Below are 22708 nucleotides of genomic sequence, written 5' to 3' on the forward strand. Positions count from 1 at the left end.
GGTCCTAGATTAGATCCTGGACCAAGGGAAAATGCCATAAAGGACATGATGGGGACAATTGTTAACATTTAAATAACAGCATATAATAGACTTGGATACATTTTAAATTCTCAGAATTTGATCACTGCCCTGAGAAAGTCCTTGGCCTTAGGAAATACATACTGAGAGATTTAGGGTTAAAGGGACACGATGTCTACAACTAAGTCTCATATGACTCAGGAAAAAAAATGCAGAGATGTGGGAAAGGAAATTGAGCAAACATGGCAAAGGAGCACCAACTGGTGAATCTGGGTGTGGAGTATATGGGAGTTCTTTGTATAATTCTTACACCTTTTCAGTAAGTTTGAAACTACTTCAAAACAAAAGTTAAGGGGCTGGGTGCAGTGGCTCATGTCTGTATCCCAGCACTTTGGTAGGCCAAGGCAGGCGGATCACTTGATCTCAGGAGTTCAAGACCAGCTGGGCAACATGGTGAAACCCTGTCTCTACAAAAAATACAAAAATTAGCCAGGTATAGTGGCATGCACCTGTAGTCCCAGCTACTAGGGAGGCTGAGATGGAAGGATCGCTTGAGCCTGGGAGGCTGAGGCTGCAGTGATTTGTGATCACACTACTGCACTCCAGTGTGGGTAACAGAGCAAGACCATGTCTCAAAAAATAATTTTTAAAAAAGTTTAAAAACTTTTTAGAAAGGAGGATTGCGGGCCGGGCGCGGTGGCTCACGCTTGTAATCCCAGCACTTTGGGAGGCCGAGGTGGGCGGATCACGAGGTCAGGAGATCGAGACCACAGTGAAACCCCGTCTCTACTAAAAATACAAAAAATTAGCCGGGCGTGGTGGCGGGCGCCTGTAGTCCCAGCTACTCGGAGAGGCTGAGGCAGGAGAATGGCGTGAACCTGGGAGGCGGAGCTTGCAGTGAGCCAAGACTGCGCCACTGCACTCCAGCCTGGGCGACAGAGCGAGACTCCGTCTCAAAAACAAAACAAAACAAAACAAAACAAAACAACAACAACAAAAAAAAATAGAAAGGAGGATTGCTTGAAGCCAGGAGCTTGAAACCAGCTGGGCAACATAGCGAGACCCCATCTCTACAAAAAAAAATTTTTTTAATCAGCTGGGCATGGTGTCAGGTGCCTGCAGTCCCAGCTACTCAGGAGGCTGAGGTGGGAGGATTGTTTGAGCCTAGGATGTTGAGGCTGCTGCAAGCTGCAATGTCACACACTACTGCACTCCAGCATGAGTGACAGAGCAAGACCCTGTCTCTAAAAAATAACCAAAAAACAAAAAAAACTTTTTGCCTATCTCTAAGACCTTTGAAAAAACTGACCAAAACAAAAGAAGTGAAAAGGGGCTCTGGAGAGCCACAAACACTCCTCACTGCGTGGTAGTGGTGTTAATATTGAATAAACTCCAGTTGCGATGATGGTGATAATAGAATTGGTATTAATGTAGGGGTGTGTGTGCCTTTCCCACCAGGGCAGTGTGCCCCACGGCGGGGTAAAAGCTGGGTGGGGGCCCAACGCCTGGGCAGGCTCAGCTCCTGCTTGGGTTGAGAGGAGAGACTGAGGAGAGACAGGGGTCCCACAGGCTCTGCTGCTCCAGAAGGACTCCTGGGGCTCAGATCACCCTGCTTTGACCTCTCCCTGACTCTGGGGCCTGGGGTGGGGCAGGTGGTACATATGGGTGTCAGGTGGAGCTACTTACCCACATAGTGCCCTTTGAGGTAGCCCTCACAGTCACAGGTCTCTGGGAAGCAAACAGAGGGAGGGAAGCCAGTGAGTCCCACCAGACACATCTGGCCCAGGGCACCCAGCCCCTGGATGGCCGGACAGGAAGAGGCCCCTGGGATGGTGTCTCGTGGAGAGCTCAGGGGAAATCCCATGTCCTGGACACCCCAAGAAAGCAAGGTCTTCTGTTTCACTCAGTTCTCCATGCTTAGGCCCCTAACAGCCTTTCCAGGCCCTGAGGGGGATTCTAGGCCAGCAGGCCTCCCCAGTCCCTGAGTGTGAGCAGTGTGAATAGGGAGGGATTCACTCCAGCCTGCCCTGCCCTCCCACCCCTTGTCTCCTATCCAGCCCCATCATAGCACAGCCAAGTCCTGGAAAGGCTGGGCCCCGCGTGTCAGGAGGGCAGGGAGGTGCCCCTAAGGCCTTGAACCCTGTCCCCACCAGCTCTGCCTGCCTCAGGGAACAGCCCAGTCCGGCTGGCAGAGCAGGAAGAGGTGTGCAGACAGTGGGAGGGGCACAGCTGCCCAGATAGGGAAAGAACATGAGCCCCTCAGGCCCCAGACGTTCCATGGAAAAGGGGCCACGCCTGTGGACAGCGGATAAATACTGGGCCTACCTTTGTCACAAGGCTGATCATCTGCGGTTTGCACAAAAGACAGATGGAACAGCGTTAGTGGAGGGAAGTGGGGACCCTGCGGCTGAGGGCAGCCACGGCCCGAGTACCTGAGGAGCCCGCCATCTGGCCTCTCTGCCTTTCCTCCAACGAACCTGTGATCTGAGCTGTGGTACGTTATTAAACCCCAAGACCTGCTCTAATTAGTCTCCTTGTGTGTGTCTCATTAGCAGCCCAGAGAAAGCCAGCTCATCAGTGGCGCAGCAGCCTCAAGGCCACTGCACTCAGGGGCCCTCCTAACCTGACAGCAAGTCTGGAAAAGTGGCCATTGTCAGGGGCCCTGGGAGCAGCTTACTCTAGGATCCTGCAGGGGGAATAGGACCCACTCTCTCTTTTCTGGGGTTGGAGTCCGGCCCTGGAAAACGCAGATGCCTGAGGATGGAGCGGGGTGGAGCAGAGCTGCAGGCCATCTGTGTTCTCGTCACCTGGAACCTGCTCAGGCCGCTCACTCGGTTACAAGTCTGCCCTCTAGTACCAGAGAGACCATGCCCTGGAAAAGTTTCCTCTCTACACAGGGACCTACCCTGGGGCTGTGATCAGAGGCCTTCAGAAAATGTGACCCCACCTCTGCTCACTTAACCTTGTGGCCCTACATATTGTCAGCTTGGAAAAGATACCTGACTCTACCGACTTCACAGGGTTCCAAGAAGTAGGTGGACGTGTTTTCTAAAGTGTAAAGTGCTACATGGTGTAGAGTTGCCAGCTAAAATGCAGGACACCCACTTAAACTCGAATTTCAAATAAACGACAAGTAAGCTCTTAGTGTAAGTATGTCTCAAATACTGCACAGGACATAGTATAATAAAAACTAAATAAAAGCATACTTATACTAGAAACCAATCTGTCATCTATCTGAAATTCAAGCTTCAACTGGGCATCCTTTATTTGTATTTGCCCAGTCTGGCAATCTGGCAGCCCTACCAGAGGCACCGGGTCACACACGGCCTTCTCCATTCCCTTCAAACACCAGTGCTTCTTCCATTTTCAGGGTCAGAGAGCCCTTGGGAATCTAACGAAAGCTGTGGATCCTCACACGCACATGCACACGTGTGTGAACACACACACATCTGCACATCATTTTGGGAAAGCTGTTAACATGCCCCCCAGCATCATCTATGGACTCCAAATATACAAGCTCCTCTCCAGGGACTAGCTGCCCCCCACCTCCTACTTCCCACCCCCTCCTGCCTCTGGAGTCCATGAGCTCAGACAAGACCCCTGATGCCCCCTCCAGCTCACTGCCTGCTTCTTCCCAGCCTGAATCCTCCCTCGTCCTAACCCGGGCCCTCCCTGGAGTGCCATCCCTGACAATCTACTCACAGGGGGGCTTCTTGAGGCTCTGGGGGCTCGGCAGGGTGCCCGCGGCTTTCCGGTAGCTTAGTCGTCTGCAGGGACACAAGGGGATGGGCGGGCCCGTGAGCTGGGCCAGAGAACCACTTGAAAGGAACCTTCTGGAAAACTTGGGAAGCCAAGGCCTGGATCCCACAGGTGGGTACACACTGGACACTCTGAGGGCCTCCTGCTTCGCACTAAATTCCAACGAAGGGAACACTTTCACACGGCTCACTGGCTCACCAGGAGGAAGAAACTGAGTCTCTTGCTCCAGAAATAGCTCATCCAGCTCAAGATGGCCACACAGGGATCCAGCCTGGTGTACGATCCTCAGCTGGTCATTACTCTCCTATGGCCAATTTCCAAGGAGAGGCAGCCCCTTCTCTACTCCCCAGCTTCCCCATCTCCGAGGGAGCTGGGAAATAGCAGAATGACTCCCAGGAGAGGCCGAGGACAGAAGTGACCCTAATTTAACACCCTCCCCTCAGCGGAAGGCTCGGCCCCGGCAGACTGTCCAATGTGGCTATGAGTGGAGAGGTGGGGCTCTCAGAGTTGTCTAGATTTCCACATTTAAATGCAGCTGAAAGGCCGGGCGTGGTGGCTCACACCTGTAATCCCAGCACTTTAGGAGGCCGAGGCGGGAGGATCACTTGAGGTCAGGAGTTCGAGACCAGCCTGGCCAACATGGTGAAACCCCGTCTCTACTAAAAAATACAAAAACTAGCTGGGCATGGTGGTGCACATCTGTAATCCCAGCTACTCGGGAGGCTGAGGCAGAAGAATCCAGGAGAATCGCTTGAACCCGGGAGGCGGAGGTTGCAGTGAGCTGAGATAGCACCACTACACTCCGGCCTGGGCAACAGAGTGAAACCATGTCTCAAAAAAAAAAAAAAAAAAAAAAAAATGCAGCTGAAGAGCTCTCCCTCACATCCTCTGGTAAGATGTTGCCAAGACCTGGGAACCCTAAAATGGAGATGGGTCTGGGGTTCCTGAGAAAAAAGAGCTTCGTTCTCAGACCTCGGCATCTCAGAATCGCCTGGAACATTTGTTAGAATGTGAGTTTCTGGGCGGGACCCAGGGATCTGCATTTCTAACAAGTCCCCAGGTGACGCTGAAGCCCCTGGCCAGGGGGCCACATCTTGAGGGCCACTGAAATGGGTGAACCCTGAGGTTCTGTCCTTACCACAGTCCACACACCAAAAGATGTGAGGGCTACAACCCACAGTGGAAGTCACAACTGCCACCCTCTGACCCAAGACTGACCTTCTTGGAAGTCTAAAGAAATAATTTGAAACATGAGGAACAGTCTATGTGCAAGGTAAGTACCGCAGCCTTATAAAAGTGAAGAATTGGGAACAACCTAATAGAAGTGCAGCCACAGGAAAGCTGTGAAATCACTTAGCTAGTTCCTCTGAGAAGCCTTCCCTGCATTCCTGGATGACGGCGCAGCCTCCTAACATGAACTCACACAGCACCATGTCCTCCTCCCTTGCACCCATCATGTTTATATAAACTGCGTGTTTGAAGAGTGTCTGGCTTTTCCACTGAACTATAAGCTCCTCCAGGGCAGAAACCCTGGGTTCACAGCAGCCCGCAAGATGCCGGCACGAGGCCAGCTCAATTCATCCTAAATACCTGCCGCCTAGGAATGAATGGCACAGCTCCTGATGAGTTAGTATACAGCCACTAAAATCACACTACAAAAACGATGCTATAATATGGAAACTACTCATGCCAAAAATGTTTAAAAAAAAAAAAGCAAGACCCCAAATTCTGTATGCAACACTCACATAAAAAGCACAGTAAGGAAATAAACTATGCAGTTTAGATAGGGGTGAGACGTGGGGAATTTCATAGTCCTCCTGTTCTGTTTTTTTCTGGTTTGTTTTTTTTTTGAGTCAGGGTCTCGCTGTTACTCAGGCTGGAGTGCAGTGGTGTGATAACAGCTCACTGAAGCCTTGACCTTCTTGGGCTCAACGGATCCTCCCACTCCAGCCTTCCGAGTACCTGGGACTACAGGTGTGTGCCACCATGCCCAGCTAATTTTTTACTTTTTGTAGAGACAAGGTCTTACTATGTTGCCTAGGCTGGTCTCAAACTCCTGGGCCCAAGGGAACCTTCTGCCTTGGCTTCCCAAAGTGCTGGGATTACAGGCGTGAGCCACCACCATGCCCAGCCTCTCTTCTGTATTTTTATATTTTATTTCTCAGCATTCTCTAAGCATGCATTATAAAATATACATTAACTTAGGCTGGACCCAGTGGCTCATGCCTGTAATCCCAGCACTTTGGGAGGTCAAGGCAAGTGGATCACTTGAGGCCAGGAGTTTGAGACCAGCCTGGCCAACATGGCGAAATCCTGTCTCTACTAAAAATACAAAACTTAGCCAGGCATGGTGGTACATGCCTGTAATCTCAGCTACTCGGGAGGCTGAGGCAGGAGAATTGCTTGAACCCGGGAGGTGGAGGTTGCAGTGAGCTAAGATTCGCCACTGCACTCCAGCCTGGGTGACAGAGTGAGACTCTGTCTCAAAAAAAAAAAAAAAAAAAAATACACACACACACACATATTAACTTAATAACATAAATTTCCATAGATTCCTTTAAATCTCAAATAACCATCATCACTAGTTACGGGAAAAGACCAAACACAAGTGCAACTGGTACTTACCTTGGGGGAACAATGCTCAGCAGGCCCCTCTGGCTGTGAGGACAGAGACTTGGGGGTCTGCCATGTACCTGTGCCTCCGCCACTCTGGAACCAGCCCTTCAGAACACACCCCAAACCCACCTCTCCTGGAACCGCTTGGAGGGGATGAGGCCGGCTCGAAGGTTGGTGTCCCCGACTCGCTTGGCCTGCCACCACGTGGGGTCGTCCTGGCTCACCACCTCCAGGACCTGCCTGCGCTGGAAAGGCAGACCCGCCTCCTGGCAAGGGATGGCCCGGTCCTCCCGAGGGTTGTAGTGGAAGAGGGCGCGCATGAACACCTGCACAAGGAGGGCTCTGGTGAGGCGGCCCTTCCCCAAGTGAGCACAGACAGGCCATTGTCACATCAAAGGCCACATGACAATGACCATCCATACTTAGGAGGACCAAGTGGCCTTTCGAATAGAAAGCTACTTGGAAATACACTGCACGTACGTTCTTAACTGTTCTTCAACCATTTGGGATACTATAGTCAGGAAGTCCATCAAGAATCAGAAAATTAATAGACCCCATGACTGAATTTCCCACCTAAGTATTTCCTTATTTACTTGACCAGCTGTCCTCATAACAGCCTCTTAGCATACACACAGCAACAACTAATCCTGGGAACAAAAAGTAAAGACAAGCACAATTTCTAACTCAAGTGTTATTTTTGATACGCCAACTGCGCTGACGGAAGGCAGCAGCCATCTGTTATATAAGTAATCTAGATGTTTGGGTAAGAACACAAATATCAACAAAACTACTGTTACTGACTCCTCACCATCACTTTTCAGTGGGTAATTGACACCCACAGCTCTACGGCTCAATCCTGCCTCATCTGCCATAGACTCAGCCAAGCCCTAATTCCCCCTTCTACTCTAGAGTCACCCTCTCTGGAGAAGATGGTGTGAGGACACAGCATTTTTCACACTTCCTTGTTCTCTTCTATAATTTAGTGGCATTGGTTAATTTTATTTCTATTTTCAGACCATTAGGGCCCAATCACTTCAGTGGCAAACAGGAAAAAAAAAAAGGCAATCAGGGGTCTTCCTCAGACAGATACAAACTGTATTCCTTTATATACCACCAGAAAAGATTCCACTGGACAATAGTAACAACTTTCTGGCATATGTTGTGGGGACAGATGCCCTTAACCAGCCACAGATGTTACCAGGGTCCTAAGCACTCAGAAGAGTGTAATCTTAAGTGGCCAGCCCAAATCAACCATCTGGATCAAGAAGAAATATTCAAGAAGGATGGGCTGGGGGACAGGCTACTCATTTTGTCCTTTAGGAAAACCAAGTTCTCTTCCTCAAAGAGGGTTCCTCAAGTCAGAACCCTCAAAGTTGCATATGGGGACCACATTCGCTTGTCCCAGGAAGAATCACTTTCCACCAGATAAGAGGAAATATTATGCCCTGGGATTTAACCAAAGAGCACAAATAAGAAACAGCTATATAAAGATTATTTCTTCACTTGCTGTAAAAAACTGTCATTGAAGACGTAGTCCATTACAAATCCACATTCTTCAAAGTATCGACTGACATCTCCTCTGTGCTAGATGCTGTAATGTCTCTTCTTTCATGCATTAAGTACTGAGAGGCAGGTATGGGAATCAATCTTGAAAAACTGGCATGCTTCCTTCCATTCTCTGCTCAACAGTATGTAATTCATTATGCTCTCCTTTTTGCCTTGGCTGCCAGGAAACTCATATCCAAATGTACTGTGAAATCAAAGTGATGCCTTCCTCTCTATCTCATCAACCACCATCTCACAGTTCAGGTCTTAATAATGTCTCACCTGGGCTTTTACAAGAGCCTTCTACCAGGCCTCCCTGCCTCCAGCCTCTACCCACTCCACCCTTCTCCCCGTGGCTGCCTCAGGGAGCTTTCTAAACACAAATGCAACTGCACCACTCCCATCCTTAAAAAAAAAAAAAAAAAAAAAGAGCTTATTAGAACGTATGGGATTATCTCTTGGGCTGTGGGATGCCCTCCCATATGCCCCAGGGCTGGACCATTCAGTGCAGCCTGGGCTGACTTCCAGCTGCCAGCACCTGCATCTCTTTGCCTAAGGACTTACTTTCTCTGGCCACTGGAACCTACTCTTCTCTAGTCCAGCAGGCAGAAGTTGCTAGGAATTAATCCCCCGGGTGCAGCCTGGCAGGAGTTGGTATATAGATCGCCCAGCTCCCAGGGCCCCTGGATGGGATGATGGAGGCGTGTGTTCTACAGGGGAAGAAGTAGTTCCCCAAGTTCCCAGCAAGACTAAGCTCCAGCTGCCCATAGCAGTAACCTGCTTGATAACACACCCTTAGTCAGATCGGCTGTCTTCCTTTTCCCAGTCCTGTACTGGTATTTCCTGGGGTCACTTCCCAAATAAACCATTTGCATTCAATCCTTGTCTCAGGGTCAGCTTCTAAGGGGCCCCAAACTAAGCAAGGATTATGCCAAAACCCTTAACAAGGCATTCGAGGCCATTCAGAACATAGGCTTAACCCACCTCCCCAGCAAAACCCACCACCATCCTCCCGCCAAAGCCCCACCACATTGCCCTTAACATGCTCCTCTCCAGAATGCCAGGGAGCCTCTGTATGGGCAGACCCCAAGGTCCTACTCGCCTTTACCTCCTTCAGGCCTCAGTTCCAACATCCCCATTCTGTGACACCCTCTAGGGTGACTGTAACTCTTTGTACAGAATCTTGGCAAAGCACTTATCACATAGCAATGAAAGACTTGCTGCCCTTCTGCACCAGGAAGCCTTGAAGCTACCAAGAGTCCCTGTCTCCAGCTTCTGGCAGAGTGCCTGGCACAGAGGAGGTGACCAAATAAGGCAGGCTTAGCAACAATTAAACAAATGGCAGTTACTTAATTGGTTCAGAATTCAGCACACTTGGTACCTTCTCCTCCTCTTCATGGCCCTGAGTTTCTATTTCAATTAAAATAACCTTGTCTTTTATTAGTAAGTCACGTCAAATCCTGTTTAGAAACAGGCAGGATACAAACACATGAATCACTTTGTGACGGAATTAAAGTCCTCCACTGGGCACAGATTACTAGGATCAGATCTATGATCTGTTCCCAAATGACTGTTACAAGAGACTGGACTGGATCCAGCCCCCAGCCAGCGAGCTGCATCTCTCAAGCTGAGAGAGGGCACGGCAGACCCACCTCCCCATACCTTGCTCTCCTTTAAGCGATCTTCCTCCTGGATGGCTGGGATGATTTTTAGGGTGATGGATCCCTGGGACTGGGCCTGAAACGAGAGAGAACAGAAGCTCCTCGCCTACCAGGTCTAACCCTCCAAGAGTTTAACTCTTACTTCTCAGGCCTAAAAACTGATGTTCAGAAAGTCAGACTTGCAGCCTCCCCTGACGCCCACCCTTCTAGGATGGTGCCCTGGTTGAATGAACTAAAACAAAACTCAGTCACCAAGTAACTGTACATTTTTGTATTTTTTAATATTTTTATTATTTTTAAGCCAGTTCAAATTTAGCAGTGGGGGGTTGGTAACTGTATTTTCAAAAGACAAAGGGACGGAAGACTTTCCATGAGAACCCAAGGACACTACGTGTTGAATTCCAATTCTCCATCCCTCTTGACCACTAGGGACCCAGAGGGCTCCCTTCCTTGCTTTTCTTTTGGGTCATCTGAACAACCCATCTCAGTTTCCTTTGCCTCTTTCCTGCCTGATTTGGGGCTGCTCTCTGATTAATACTTCCCTCTTTGCTTCCATCTCCCCAATCTCAGGCCATGCCCAGCTTTCTAGGAGCTCCCTTCACCCCCATCTACAGAGACCCTACAGCCCAATGCCGGGGGCCCAACAAGGAAGAATGCAGTCGGACCAGGACAGCAGGGCCCAAAAGATCACCTCCTGGCCTCTCCACTACCCAGAAAGCCCAGACCCTTGCTCTGGAGCACAAGAAGGTTGGCACCCAAAGCCACAAAAAAGCAAGCTTGGGCAAAAGGATTGAAGGGCCTGCCTGCAATCTGCATCCTCTACAGTGGGGGCTTTATTTTGTTGTTGTTTTTTTTGTTTTTTGAGATGGAGTTTTGCTCTCATTGCCCAGGCTGGAGTGCAGTAGCACAATCTCGACTCCCTGCAACCTCCGTCTCCCGGGTTCAAGCAATTCTCCTGCCTCAGCCTCCCAAGCAGCTGGGATTACAAGGGCCCACAACCACGCCCAGCTAATTTTTTGTATTTTTAGTAGAGACGGGGTTTCACCATGTTGCCCAGGCTGGTCTCGAACTTCTGACCTCAGGTGATCCACCTGCCTCGGCCTTCCAAAGTGCTGGGATTACAGGTGTGAACCACCGAGCCCAGCCCAGAGAGGGCTTTAAACAGTGGGCCTCCTCTTTTCAGATCTCATCCTGTTTCTGCCCCCAAAACCACCAGAAGTTAGCAGAGTGTCAGGTCAGGGGAGGAATCCTGATGATAAAGGGGACCCAGCTATGATTGGGGCTTTTCACAATTTCAGTTTTGACTTCAACTCCCCAGAATGGACCATGGAGGTTGTTTTCAGCCAAGCATTTAATACCTTAAAATCCCCTTACACTTCTGAAGGGCTTTACCCTTTTCCAGATGTTGGCATCCCAATGATAACCACACATTGGTTGGGAAAGAATCTCTATCCCAACGTTAAAGGAAAGGACATGGAAACTCAGATGATCGGATGGCTTGTCCAAGGTTGCACAGCTGGAAGGAGGCAGAGCCAGGATTCACATCCAGGACCCAGGACCCAGGAGGGGCCTTGTGAAAGGGAGCCAGGGGAAGGAAGGAAGTCTGTGCTGAGGAGACAGTCTAAGAGAGGCAGATGGAAGGGAAGTTCCCCTCCTCTTGCCGCCACCCCATACCCCGGGCACTCTGTTAGGGGCACACCATAAGGCCACTTTGCCTGCCACCTCCTCAGAACAACAGCAAGGCTAAGCCAGAATCTGTCCTGGCTCCAGGAAGTGCCCTGCTCTGGGTGTCTGAAGACCCAGCACATCCCTAGCAGGCTTGTAGCACGGACCAGAATCTGGCTGATCTCGTCGGGCCGCTTGTGCAGGACTGCGATCCCGTTCACTTCTCGGAGCTCATCTCCAACGTGGACCAGGCCTAGGAGACACAGGGACTGACCATCAGCACAGGAGGAGGACCTGAACACCCCTCGCTCAGAGCTCCAAGCACCACAGGGGCCGGCCTGAGGAGCCCATTGCAGGGCCAACTTGAGGTTTAAAGTTGATGGGTGGGACTGGGGCAAACTAAGCCCCGCTGAGTGCTGGGCTCCTCACTCGGCACGGAGGGCTCAAATCACCCAGTAAAATCTCCAATTTATAAGCTGGCACCTGAGACCCAGGAAGATTAAGCAGCTTGCCTAAGGCCACATTGCTAAGAAATAATGAAGCCAGTATTCAAACAGTTATTCTGATGTAGAAAGCCTGTGTTCTTTTTGCTATAACCTCTGCTTCTTTAAAATTATCATTAACTCTTCACCTTCCTAGGTTTACAGATATATTCCTAGAATGGCGTTCTTAAGTCTTAACAAGGAAAGACAAAGGCACCAATGAAGACATCATCAAGAGTGTAAACACACTGTGAGCCTCTGCCTGAATGACTAATGTCTCTGCATATTAGGGCCCTATTTGCTACTCAAAGTGGGCACTGGCCCGGCTGCATCAGCATCACCCGCAGGCAGGTTAAAAGTGCAGAATCTTCAGCCTAGCTCAGACCTGCTGAATCAGTCTGCATTTTAACAAGATGCTCAGGGAATTCGTGTATTCGTTAATGTTTGCAAAGTGCTGGTCTAGGATTCTCTGCAACGACGACCCCCCCAGACTTTGGGGGTAACATCCCCCTATACCAGGAGGTTTGTCTCCCAGCTTAGTAGCTCTTCCACACACCGGTGACTCTCAACCTTTCTACCCAAACGAATCTGGGGCACAAACTCTTTGTAATAGCAGCTTGACAAGACCTGGGGTGGGGGAAGGGTGTCATCCCTGTCCCACAGTTAGTAATCCCGCAAGCCCATGCTATATTCTTAACTGTCACAGTCCTTGGACTAAACCAACGCATGAGCACTCCATGACTATTTTATATATATATAATATATATATATATATATATTTTTTATATTTTTTTTTTTTTTTTTTTTTTTTTTTTGAGACACTTCACCCACCTAGGAGATGGTTAACACGGCTCACGCAACTCAAATCTGGCTAAAAATTTTCCTGCCTGGCCTCCGAAACTTACAGGTGTAGGCCACCCATGATCTATATTTTTTTTTTTTTTTTTTTTTTTTTTTTTTTTAGACAGACTTTCACTCTTGCCCAGTCTTGGCTCACTGCAACCTCCGCCTCCCAGGTTTGTGTGTTTAGTAGAAATGGGGTTTCACCAGATTCAAGCGATTCTCCTGCCTCAGCCTTCCCAAGTAGCTGTGATTATAGGCATGTGCCACCAAGCCCGGCTATTTTTATATTTTTAGTAGAGATGGGGTTTCTCCGTGTGGGTCAGGCTGGTCTTGAACTCCTGACCTCAGGTGATCCGCTCACCTCGGCCTCCCAAAATGCTGGGATTACAGGCGTGAGCCACCGTGCCCGGCTTTTTTTTTTGAGACAGAGTCTCACTCTGTTGCCCAGGCTAGAGTGCAGTGGCATGATCTTGGCTCACTGCAACCTCCGCTTCCCAGGTTTGTGTGTTTAGTAGAAATGGGGTTTTGCCATGTTGGCTAGGCTGGTCTCGAACTCCTGGCCTCAAGTGATCCACCCACCTCGGCCTCTTAAAGTGCTGGGATTACAGGTGTGAGCCACCATGCCCAGCTGGCCTATATTTTCTACTAAAATTTCTACTGACTTGGGAAGGAGATGAGAATTCCAGCCACAACCCCAGAAAGCAAAGCAAATCCCAAACAGGTGACCTGATAGGAGGGAGGTAAGGGGACCTATGAGCAAAGGTGGAGGGCTCTGGAACAATGGCCATGATCGGGGCTGGGCCAGCTTTGCACTGCCCCCACTCACCACTCCTGTCTGCTGCGCCTCCTCGCATGATCCTGGCCACCACAACAGCCCCTGAGTGCTCGTCCCGCCGGATGGTGGCACCCTGAACCCGAGACAGAAGAGACAGGTTCTTAAGCAGCAGCTCCAAACCTCAGACCCCTACTCTCTGGCCCCAACACAGCCTCCCCAGTCCCTCCCTCTGACAGTCCAGAGAGATCAGTGGGGACCTTCCCAATGCTGAAGACAAAACAAAACCAACATCACCCATTAATATAGCCCTGCACTTTACAGTTTACAAGGCACAATAACGCTGCAACATTTTAGATGAGGGACTGGGGCTCAGAGAAGTTAAATATCCTCAAGGTCACCCAGCTGGTAAAGGGGAAAGCTTTTTGTGATGCCAAATCCAGTACGTTCTCCATCACATCTCTGTCATATCACAGTTCCTACCACTTGCAAAGAGATTTAATAATGAGGATGATACGTGCCAGCTAATTCTCACCCTGCCTCTACCCAATCACAGGGTTACCGGGCCTTCTGCTGCTGCTGAGGGAAACCAATTATGCACCCCAGCCAGGGCTTCGGGACCAGGACTTGGCCCTTGAAGCACAGCAGAGATGACACTTAGGATGAGAAAGGCACTAACAAGCCCTCAATTTCCTGCACCACACAGGCTGGACTGCAGCAGGACAGCAGAAAGCTTAAGAGCTAAGCTCTAGGGCTGGACAGCCTTGGGTGTGAACACAGTTCTGCCGTTTACAAAAAGCATGTGGCCTTAGCAAGGAAATCTCTTATCCTCTCCAAGCCTGTTTCCTGCGAGATGTGGAACAGCATTTAACTCACAGTGTTGTTGCAAGGATTCCACACAAGGCACTTAGTACACAGTAAGCACTCAACATATGTTAACCACTTATTAGTGGCTGTAACTGCAAACACATTTGCACACATATTGTTAACATCATCTGTGCCATCTATTTGAAGTACATAAGATAATTATTGCTAGAAAAAGAGGCCATCAACTAAGAACCCCAGGACTTCTAGCCCCCAAGACCTGAGAACTTTCCAGCATCGCTCCATCATTTATTCAGCTCTGAACTGCCAGCACCCAATACAGAGCCTGGATAGGAGGGCTCACAATGTGTGTGCTAAATCAATGGATGGCTGCTCCATTTTACAGGTGAGGAAACAGAGGCAGAGGAGAGATCCTCGTCTGTTTGCAGAAGAGGCTCGTCGGAGGTCATGTGGGGAAAGGTGGAAACAGAGAATGCCAGCTGTGGGATCCTCTAGAGCCAATCTCAGTTCTCTGGGCTTCCACCACTTCCGTGCATCCCATAAACAACGCTGTCCCTCTGCTCAGTAAATCAATGCTGAAACAGGACCAAAGTGATTGCAATCTGTCTTCTGAGGAGAGGAATGCCCTGTGCTTCCTCAACATTCAGAGCAGGCATTGTCACACGTTTTCTGTAAGGGGCCACATGTAAATATTTTAGGCTGGCCGCACAGTCTCTGTCACAACGACTCAACTCTGCCATCGCACTATAAAGGCAGCCACAGCCAATCTGTAAGTGAATGGGCCTGGTTGTGCTCCAAAAAAAGCTTTATTTTAAAAAATAAGCTGTGGGTTGGGTTTGGCCCTTGGGCTGTAGTTTGTCCATTTCTGGCTTAAAGCATGATCAGGGTTACCCTGTACAATTGTGCAGGTTATTAACTACACAAAGGGGGTTGGCCACAGTTGAGAGGGGCTGTAGCCACCTAGAGAAAGGGGTGCCCTGCACAGAGAGGCACCACAGGGATGAGCAGCAGCCCCGGCAAAGCTGCTGTCACTCACTCTGAAGACTTCAGGGAGGGTCTTGTCCAGTGTTCTGGGTGGGGGTGAGAAGCAGGGGAAGAGTGGGTTAGAGAGAGGCAGGCAGCAGCACCTACCAGGGGTTCCTTGTTCTTCACCAAGCGGACAATCTTCACCGATTCCTCATCAAAATCCTCATCGATATTGTCAGGCAGAGGCGGGAGAACGGGGTCAAAATTCTTCTGGGCAACCGTGTCATGTACCATGAGCACAGCCTGCCGGGAAAGCCGGAGAAAAGGAGGGCTGGCCCGCCGCTCACAGGGTCAGCAGGCCACGGCTGGGCAGTGGTCTGGAGGGTGGCAGACGCCATGCCAGAGAGACAACTGCCCAGACACTAGTGCTGAGGATCGCTCCCTCAGAAGTCTCCACTCCTCAGCTTCACGAGGAGCGCTCCCTCCGCCCCCATCCCAGGAGACACAGAGGCATGGTTGGGCAGGGGCGCTGCATGACTACCCTCAGGTGCGGGGTGGACAGCAGCTGGAGCAGCTCCCTCTCATCACTGTGCACGGAGGCGGCCTGCAACTCCTCCATCACCTGCAGAGAATGAGACAGGCGCTACTGATGGCTGGAGGTGCCCCTGGCCCCACATCTGCTGGGTCCTTCCTCTTTGGGCCATAGGCCCAAGGGCCCACTCAGCTGCAGCCCCCGGGGCACACCAGACCCTCAGCCACCCGACGACGATGATCCTGGGAACATCACACCAGGGGTCAGGAGCAGCTTTATGGGGCCATCCTCCAAGGAGCCACGGTTTTAAGCCCCACGTGCTTTCTGCTTTATGTGGATCTTTTCACTGAACCCTCGCAACCCACTTGATGCAGAGGGTCTTGTTACTTTGCCACTTTGCCATTTTACAGATGAGAATCCTGAGACTCAAAGAGATTAAACATTTTGCCCGAAATCACAGAGCTCATATACAGCACAGCTAGGATTTGAACCTGGGCTTACCTGGCTCTCAGATGCTATTTTATGAATGAGGAAATGGGAGCTCAGAGAGGCTGAGTGGCCTACTTAACATCACAGAGCTGGTGGGACAGGCAGCGCTGAGCCTGGGAGCCAGGCAATCTAATGTGCCCCTAATCACATTCCACAGTGGAGAAGGGCCCAGGGCTCTGCACCCACAAGCTGCATTCATCCCTCCCCAGGCCATCTCCTGGGGTTAGGTGAGTTTATTCAGGAACTGATCTTAGTAATCAACCAGAATGGGTTTTCCCCAACCATGCAACACAGACGACTAGGTCCACAAGAAATTAAGAAGTGTTCCTTTAAAAAAAAATGAGAAGCCTGAGCCAGTATGCGGGGACACACTGTAGGTCCCTTGACTTCAGGAAAGCACAGATGTCTTATTGAACTATTCAAATCACTCAGGGCAGTTTGGGAACTGCTGAGCCAATCCAATGCTCTCGCGTTTACAGCAGAGGAAACAGACTTGCTAAAGAACACACAGTAAGTGGGCAGCTCCATGTCACAGTGTCTCCCAGCCCAGTCCAAGGCTCACGGGTTCCTCTCTACCTTTCAGGGAACCCAGAGAGAGGAAGAGGAGGAGGAGGAGAAGGGAAGAAAACACTTCACCTTTGGGCTCCTGATTCCCGGTGTCCCCACACTAAGCAAACGAGGCAAGATGAAGGAGCCCTACAGGGTGGGGAGTGGGGCGGACACTGTAAGGAGAAACCTGGGGCTTACGTCCTCAGCGAGGGCCACAGCGCTGTGCAGAACTGGGGTTGGACTTTGCCTTTCATAATAGCGAAGCTTCTCATGGATCTGCAAAGACAGAGTATTTCAGATGCACCCTGGACACCACACATCCCACACACGGCTGTGGGGACATTTGGGGCAGCAGACTGGGCCACTGACAGGGCACCATAAGAGAAAGTCCTGTGTAGTGGGCAAGTGAAGGCCTTCCTGGGGCAGGGAGATGACTAGGATGACCTCAGACGGCCACAGACAGCTAGAAAGACCTCTAGACACCCTTCCAGGCAGGATGACGTGGGACTTCACCTTCATTAAGTAACTGAGGCTTTTTTCACTGAAAACATCTCTCAGAAAGCCCATCTCCTCCTTGTGGTTGGAGTCAGGTCTAAGCTGGGAGGTCAGCAGGGCCAGGGTTTCATGCAAACCTGGGGAGAGGTGAGAAAAACAAAGGAGAGCAAACGCAGTGGGTGCTCCCTGCCCCCGAGGAGCCCGAGTGGTGCCTCAAACAGCACTTCGGTCCTGCGTGAGGATATTCTCTCCCCAGGCTCTCACTGCCAGGGCCTGGAGGCTGCCAGGCAGGCTCTTGTCTTCAGGGCTGTGGCAGGTCCAGCCCGGGGGAGGTACTTACCAGCGTCCTCCGATAGCACTGGCATGCTGGCGTTGTCACCTCCCGACCTCTCCCTGCAGATTCTGGGAGAAGGGGGTGGGAGTGGGTATTGAAGCTCCATCAAGCGTATTTATTCAACAAACTGACTACACATCTACTGTGTTCTCTGAGACCAAGCTGTGGACAGAGAGGATGGGAATAAATAACTCTGCTTACTTTTTTCAGAAAGGAAGGAAATAAAGCTAAGATGTGCTGAGTGTCTTCAATGTGCCAAGCATTGTGTGGGGTGATTTCTATGATAAACTTTTTGTCTGCACAAAGTCCTGAGAAATGACTGCGAATATTCCCATTTTATTGATGAAGAAACAGCGGCGTGGAAGGGTTCAGTAAGTTGTGGGTCAAAATCCATATTCAAGCAGGCTCTTCCATCCTGGCCTTGGAGGTGCCAAGTGACCCTGCCTGACAGTGTCTGCTGCCCTCCGCAGCGCGCCCCCTCCACTGTAACCTTGTAAGAGCCCTGGCTCAAGTCTCCTGCTGGGACACACCTTCCACAACTACCTGGCTGGGCCTACAAGCCCCCTCTCCCCGACCCCCCAAGACCCAACCCAAAGGGAGCCTCCGGACTAGAGTGCAGAGAGGAGGGGGAGAAATGGGAGTCGGGTTTCCGCTATGCAGGATGGGGGACCCCTATCTCAGGAGGCCCTCCAAAGGTGCTCTGCAGCACGTGGACCTCAAAAAGTCCTCCTTAAGAAGAGGAGAAGGAGAGTCATGATTAATTCATTCCGCAAACATGGAGCCAGCCCGCAGCGCCGAGCCCCGGTGCCACTAAGAGGCGTTAAGAGCGGCCCCGGGCCCTCCAGCCTCCGCCCCGCCCCGCCCCGCCACGCCACGCCAGACTCACCCTGGGGCTGCTCCCCGCAGGAGGCCGAGCACCGACTCCCGCTCGCTCTCCGAACCTGTGGGAGAACAAGGAGCGCACTGGGCGCAGGATCAGCGACCCTGGGGGACCTCGGAGGGCGGTCCTGGAGGACGCGGAGCAGCCGGGAGCGGGGGGCGCGCGGCGGGGCGGACGCGGGAAGAGGGAGGCGGGGGCCGAGGGGCGGGGCTGAGACTCCCGCGGTGGGCTCGGTGGGCCGCGAGGCTGCCGGGGAGCAGGAGAGGAGGGTCTCGGTCCGCTCCCGCCCCTCCCACCGCGGCGCCCAGCTCCCTCGTCCGTTCCCCTCGCCGCCTCCTACCTCGTCGCGCCGGGATGTGTGCTCCGCGAACGGGAGCCGCGCGGGTGCCCCGAGCCTGGGCCGCCGTTGGCTCCGCCTTCCTGGACCCCTCCCTGCGGCTGCCGCGCCAGGCGGGGGCGGCGGAGCCTGAGGAGGCGCGGCGCGGGGAGGAGGCGCGGCGCGGGGAGGAGGCGCGGCGCGGGGAGGAGGCGCGGCGCGGGGAGGAGGCGCGGCGCGGGGAGGAGCGGAGGCCGCCCTCCGCGTCTGGCACCGCCGCACTCCCTGGGCCGGGCTCCGCTAGCCGGCGTCGTACCCCCTCCCGCTCTCCCGCTCCCTGAGCCCCCTGCCTGTGTCCCCCCAACCCTGGCACACAGCCAGCCTTCCCTTCCGCCCGCACAACCCACCCTCCGCGAGTGGAGGGGTGGACACCTGCTCAACAGAGAATTCGATTTTGCAAACATTTATTGAGTGCCCTCCAGGTGCCAGGCGCTGTGCCAGGGGCCCGGGCTTCAAAGACGACCAAGGCAGAGATCCTGGGTTTGAAGATCTCCCGAGCTGGGGCGGGGGGCCGGTCGGATGCGAGGGCAACACGCTGTAACAATGCAACGCGCTGGGAAAGATTTATCGGTGCACGCTGCCCTGGGGGCGTGGAGCAGGGGAGGAGAAGTCAGGCAGGAGAGAAGGGGGACTCCATTCTGCCCGGCTGCGGGGGAGTGAGGCTACATAGCAGAGGCGACCAGCATCCAGGGGCTTTACTGGAAAAAGAGCTCTGAAATGGCCATGACGATAACTGACTTCTACTGTGCTGTCTCCATGCCCAGGTACTCCTCAGATCACTTCCCTTCACAGTAGTTCCTGATATCAAGACCATCCTTATTTTGGTTCTGCAATTGAGGAAACTGAGGTTCCGGGTGAAAGAATGTGTATAGGGGAGAGCATAGGAACTGCTGGGCGAGTGAGCAGGTGGTTGTGGATATTAAAAGGTGAGGAGTGGGTGAGTGGGCCCCCTTCCCTCAATCCCAGCAGCAAAGAACAGCACAGCACATGTCAGGAGAGGTGGACCCAGAGGTTAAGTCTGGAAGTAAATCTAGCCCTGCACAGGAACCAGGGAAAATGGGTTGGCAGGCCCCACAGGCTGTAGTGCATGGGGAGGCTGTGAGAGGCAGCAAATGTCATGATGACGTTTCCCCTCATTCCTCAACAATTATCCTCATTCCTCAAAAAATATCTACACTATTGCTCCTCAAAATGCAACGTGCCTGAGACTCACTAGGGGGTTGTGTAATGCTGGAGTGGTGCCAGATTCTGAATTTCTAACAAGCTCCCAAGTGATGTGATGCCACTGATCTGCAGACCACACTTTTTGAGCGGAGACCGCATGAGACACATTTTTAGCTGCAATGCTTACTGTTGGAAAGATAATGAGAACCATCTGATATGGGGTCAAATGATTTTGGACAAGAACACCAGGAAGTGGTGTTGGAACAAGTAGATGTTTATGTGCCTGAAGGGACCCAATCCCTACCTCACACCATATTCAAAACACAATTTAAGAGAGATCATTGGCCTAAACATAAAGCAAATTGATAAAGCTACTAGAAGAAAACAGGAGGGTATCTTTTAAATCTTGGGGTATGCCAAGATTTCCTAGAAAGGATACAAAAAAGCCAGGCACGGTGGCATGAGCCTGTATCCCACATACTCAGGAGGCTGAGGCAGAAGAATTGCTTGAGCCCAGGAGTTCAAGGCTGCAGTGAACTATGATCGGTCCACTGCACTTCAGTTTGGGTGACAAAGAGACACCATCTCTAAAAAAAGAAAAAAGAAAAAAAAAAAGCATGGACCCTGAAAACAATTGATAAATGGACCTCATCAAAATTTGAAACTCCTGCTCATCAAAAAACACTATTGGCCAGGTGCAGTGGCTCATGCCTGTAATCCCAGCACTTTGGGAGGCCAAGGCGGGTGGATCACCTGAGGTCAGGACATTGAGACCATCCTGGCTAACACAGTGAAACCCCATCTCTACTAAAAATACAAAAAATTAGCCAGGCATGGTGGCACACGCCTGTAGTTCCAGCTACTCAGGAGGCTGAGGCAGGAGAATTGCTTGAACCCGGGAGGCAGAGGTTGCAGTGAGCCAAGATCAGGCCACTGCACTCCAGCCTGGGTGACACAGTGAGACTCCATCTCAAAAAAAAAAAAAAGACCGGGCACGGTGGCTCACATCTGTAATCCTAGCACTTTGGGAGGCCAAGGCGGGCAGATCACGAGGTCAGGAGATGGAGACCATTCTGGCCAACATGGTTAAACCCCGTCTCTACTAAAAATACAAAAAATTAGCCGGGCGTGGTGGCAGAGGTTGCAGGGAGTGGAGATCGCGCCACTGCACTCCAGCCTGGGCGACAGGGTGAGACTCTGTCTCAAAAAAAAGAAACAAAAAACACTATTAAGAAAATAGGACCAGGGACCAGGTGCAGTGGCCCACACCTGTAATCCCTTCAAGCACTTTAAGAGTTCAAGGTGGGTGAATGGCTTGAGCCTAGGAGTTTGAGACCAGCTTGGGCAACACGGCAAAACCCAGTCAGTATCTACTAAAATTACAAAAACTAGCCAGGTGTGTTGGCTTGTGCCAGTAGTCCCAGCTGCTCAGGAAACTGAGGCAGGAGGATCACTTGAGCCTGGGAAGCAGAGGTTACAGTGAGCCATGATTGCCATGATTGTGCATTGTCACAGGCTGGGTGACAGAGTAAGACCCTGTCTCAAAAGAAAAGAAAAGAAAAAAGGAAAGGAAAGGAAAGGAAAAGAAAAGAGGTAAGCCACAGACTGGGAGACTAGGAAGAAATATATCTGACAAAGAAATTGTATCCAGAATAAAGAACTCCTGTAACTCAATAAGAAGACAAACAACCCAATCAAAAAACAGGCAAAAAATATGAACATGTACTTCACAAAAGAAGATATACAAATAACCAATAAGCATATGAGAAAGCACACATCCAACATCATTTGTCATCAGGGAAATGCAAATTAAAACCTGTCATAGTCAGTTCCTGCTGCTATAACAAAATACCACAGTAATTTATAAGTAATAGAAATTTATTGCTTACAGTTCTAGAGGCCGGAAAGTCCAAGTTCAAGGGGCCAGCTGGTTCAGTGTCTGGTGAGGGCCTGTTCCTCACTGATGGCATTGGATAGGTATCCTCACATGGTGGAAGAGAAAGACAGGCATAGGCCGGGCGCGGTGGCTCACACCTGTAATCCCAGCACCTTGGGAGGCTGCGGCGGGCGGATCACGAGGTCAAGAGATCGAGACCATCCTGGCCAACATGGTGAAACCCCGTCTCTACTAAAAATACAAAAAATAGCTGGGCGTGGTGGCGGGCGCCTGTAATCCCAGCTACTCGGGAGGCTGAGGCAGGAGAATGGCATGAACCCAGAAGGCGGAGCTTGCAGTGAGCTGAGATCGCGCCACTGCACTCCAGCCTGGGTGACAGAGCAAGACTCTGTCTCAAAAAAAAGAAAAAAGAAAGAAAGATGGGCATAAAGGGATGAACGCTGTGTCCTCATGTGGCAGTAGGGGCCAAAGGGACTAGGGTGCTCCCTTTAAGTTCTCTTATAAGGGCATTAATCCCATTCAAGTGTCCATCAACAAGTGAATGGATAAATATTCGTTCACTTGTGGTATATCCATACAATGATATATTTACTCACCAATAAAAAGAAACAAATTACAACTCAAAGACTATCCCTACCATGCAACAACATGGATGAACGTCAAAATAGATTGACTGGGCCAGGCACAGTGGCTCACGCCCGTTATCCCAGCACTTTGGGAGGCCGAGCCGGGCAGATCACTTGAGGTCAGAAGTTCAAGACCAGCCTGGCCTGGCCAACATGTTGAAACCCCATTTCTAGTAAAAAAAAAAAAATAGAAAAATTAGCCAGGTGTGGTGGT

At 51.1% G+C, this 22708-nt stretch overlaps 1 protein-coding gene across 3 annotated transcripts in view; it reads right to left on the reverse strand.

Moving 5' to 3' along the window:
• Positions 1–18847, reverse strand: part of MPP3 (MAGUK p55 scaffold protein 3) — a 33143-nt gene extending 14296 nt beyond the window's left edge. For 2 of the 3 annotated variants that reach the window (XM_058445120.1, XM_032163783.2), the window contains exons 1-14: positions 18772–18847; positions 18438–18492; positions 17558–17713; positions 17236–17354; positions 16921–16998; positions 15694–15774; positions 15318–15455; positions 13416–13497; positions 11432–11517; positions 9601–9675; positions 6523–6719; positions 3721–3785; positions 2344–2364; positions 1705–1746 (exon numbers count right to left, since the gene is read on the reverse strand). In XM_058445120.1, coding sequence (XP_058301103.1) covers positions 1705–1746; positions 2344–2364; positions 3721–3785; positions 6523–6719; positions 9601–9675; positions 11432–11517; positions 13416–13497; positions 15318–15455; positions 15694–15774; positions 16921–16998; positions 17236–17354; positions 17558–17657 — 1084 coding nt within the window. In that variant the 5' untranslated portion in view covers positions 17658–17713; positions 18438–18492; positions 18772–18847. The remainder of the gene's footprint in view (positions 1–1704; positions 1747–2343; positions 2365–3720; positions 3786–6522; positions 6720–9600; positions 9676–11431; positions 11518–13415; positions 13498–15317; positions 15456–15693; positions 15775–16920; positions 16999–17235; positions 17355–17557; positions 17714–18437; positions 18493–18771) is intronic. The other variant, XM_032163784.2, reaches the window with a different exon arrangement.
• Between the last annotated feature and the right edge of the window lie 3861 nt (positions 18848–22708).

The sequence above is a fragment of the Hylobates moloch genome, unplaced genomic scaffold (genome assembly GCF_009828535.3).
Source record: "Hylobates moloch isolate HMO894 unplaced genomic scaffold, HMol_V3 SCAFFOLD_10, whole genome shotgun sequence".
Taxonomy (NCBI): Eukaryota; Metazoa; Chordata; class Mammalia; order Primates; family Hylobatidae; genus Hylobates; species Hylobates moloch.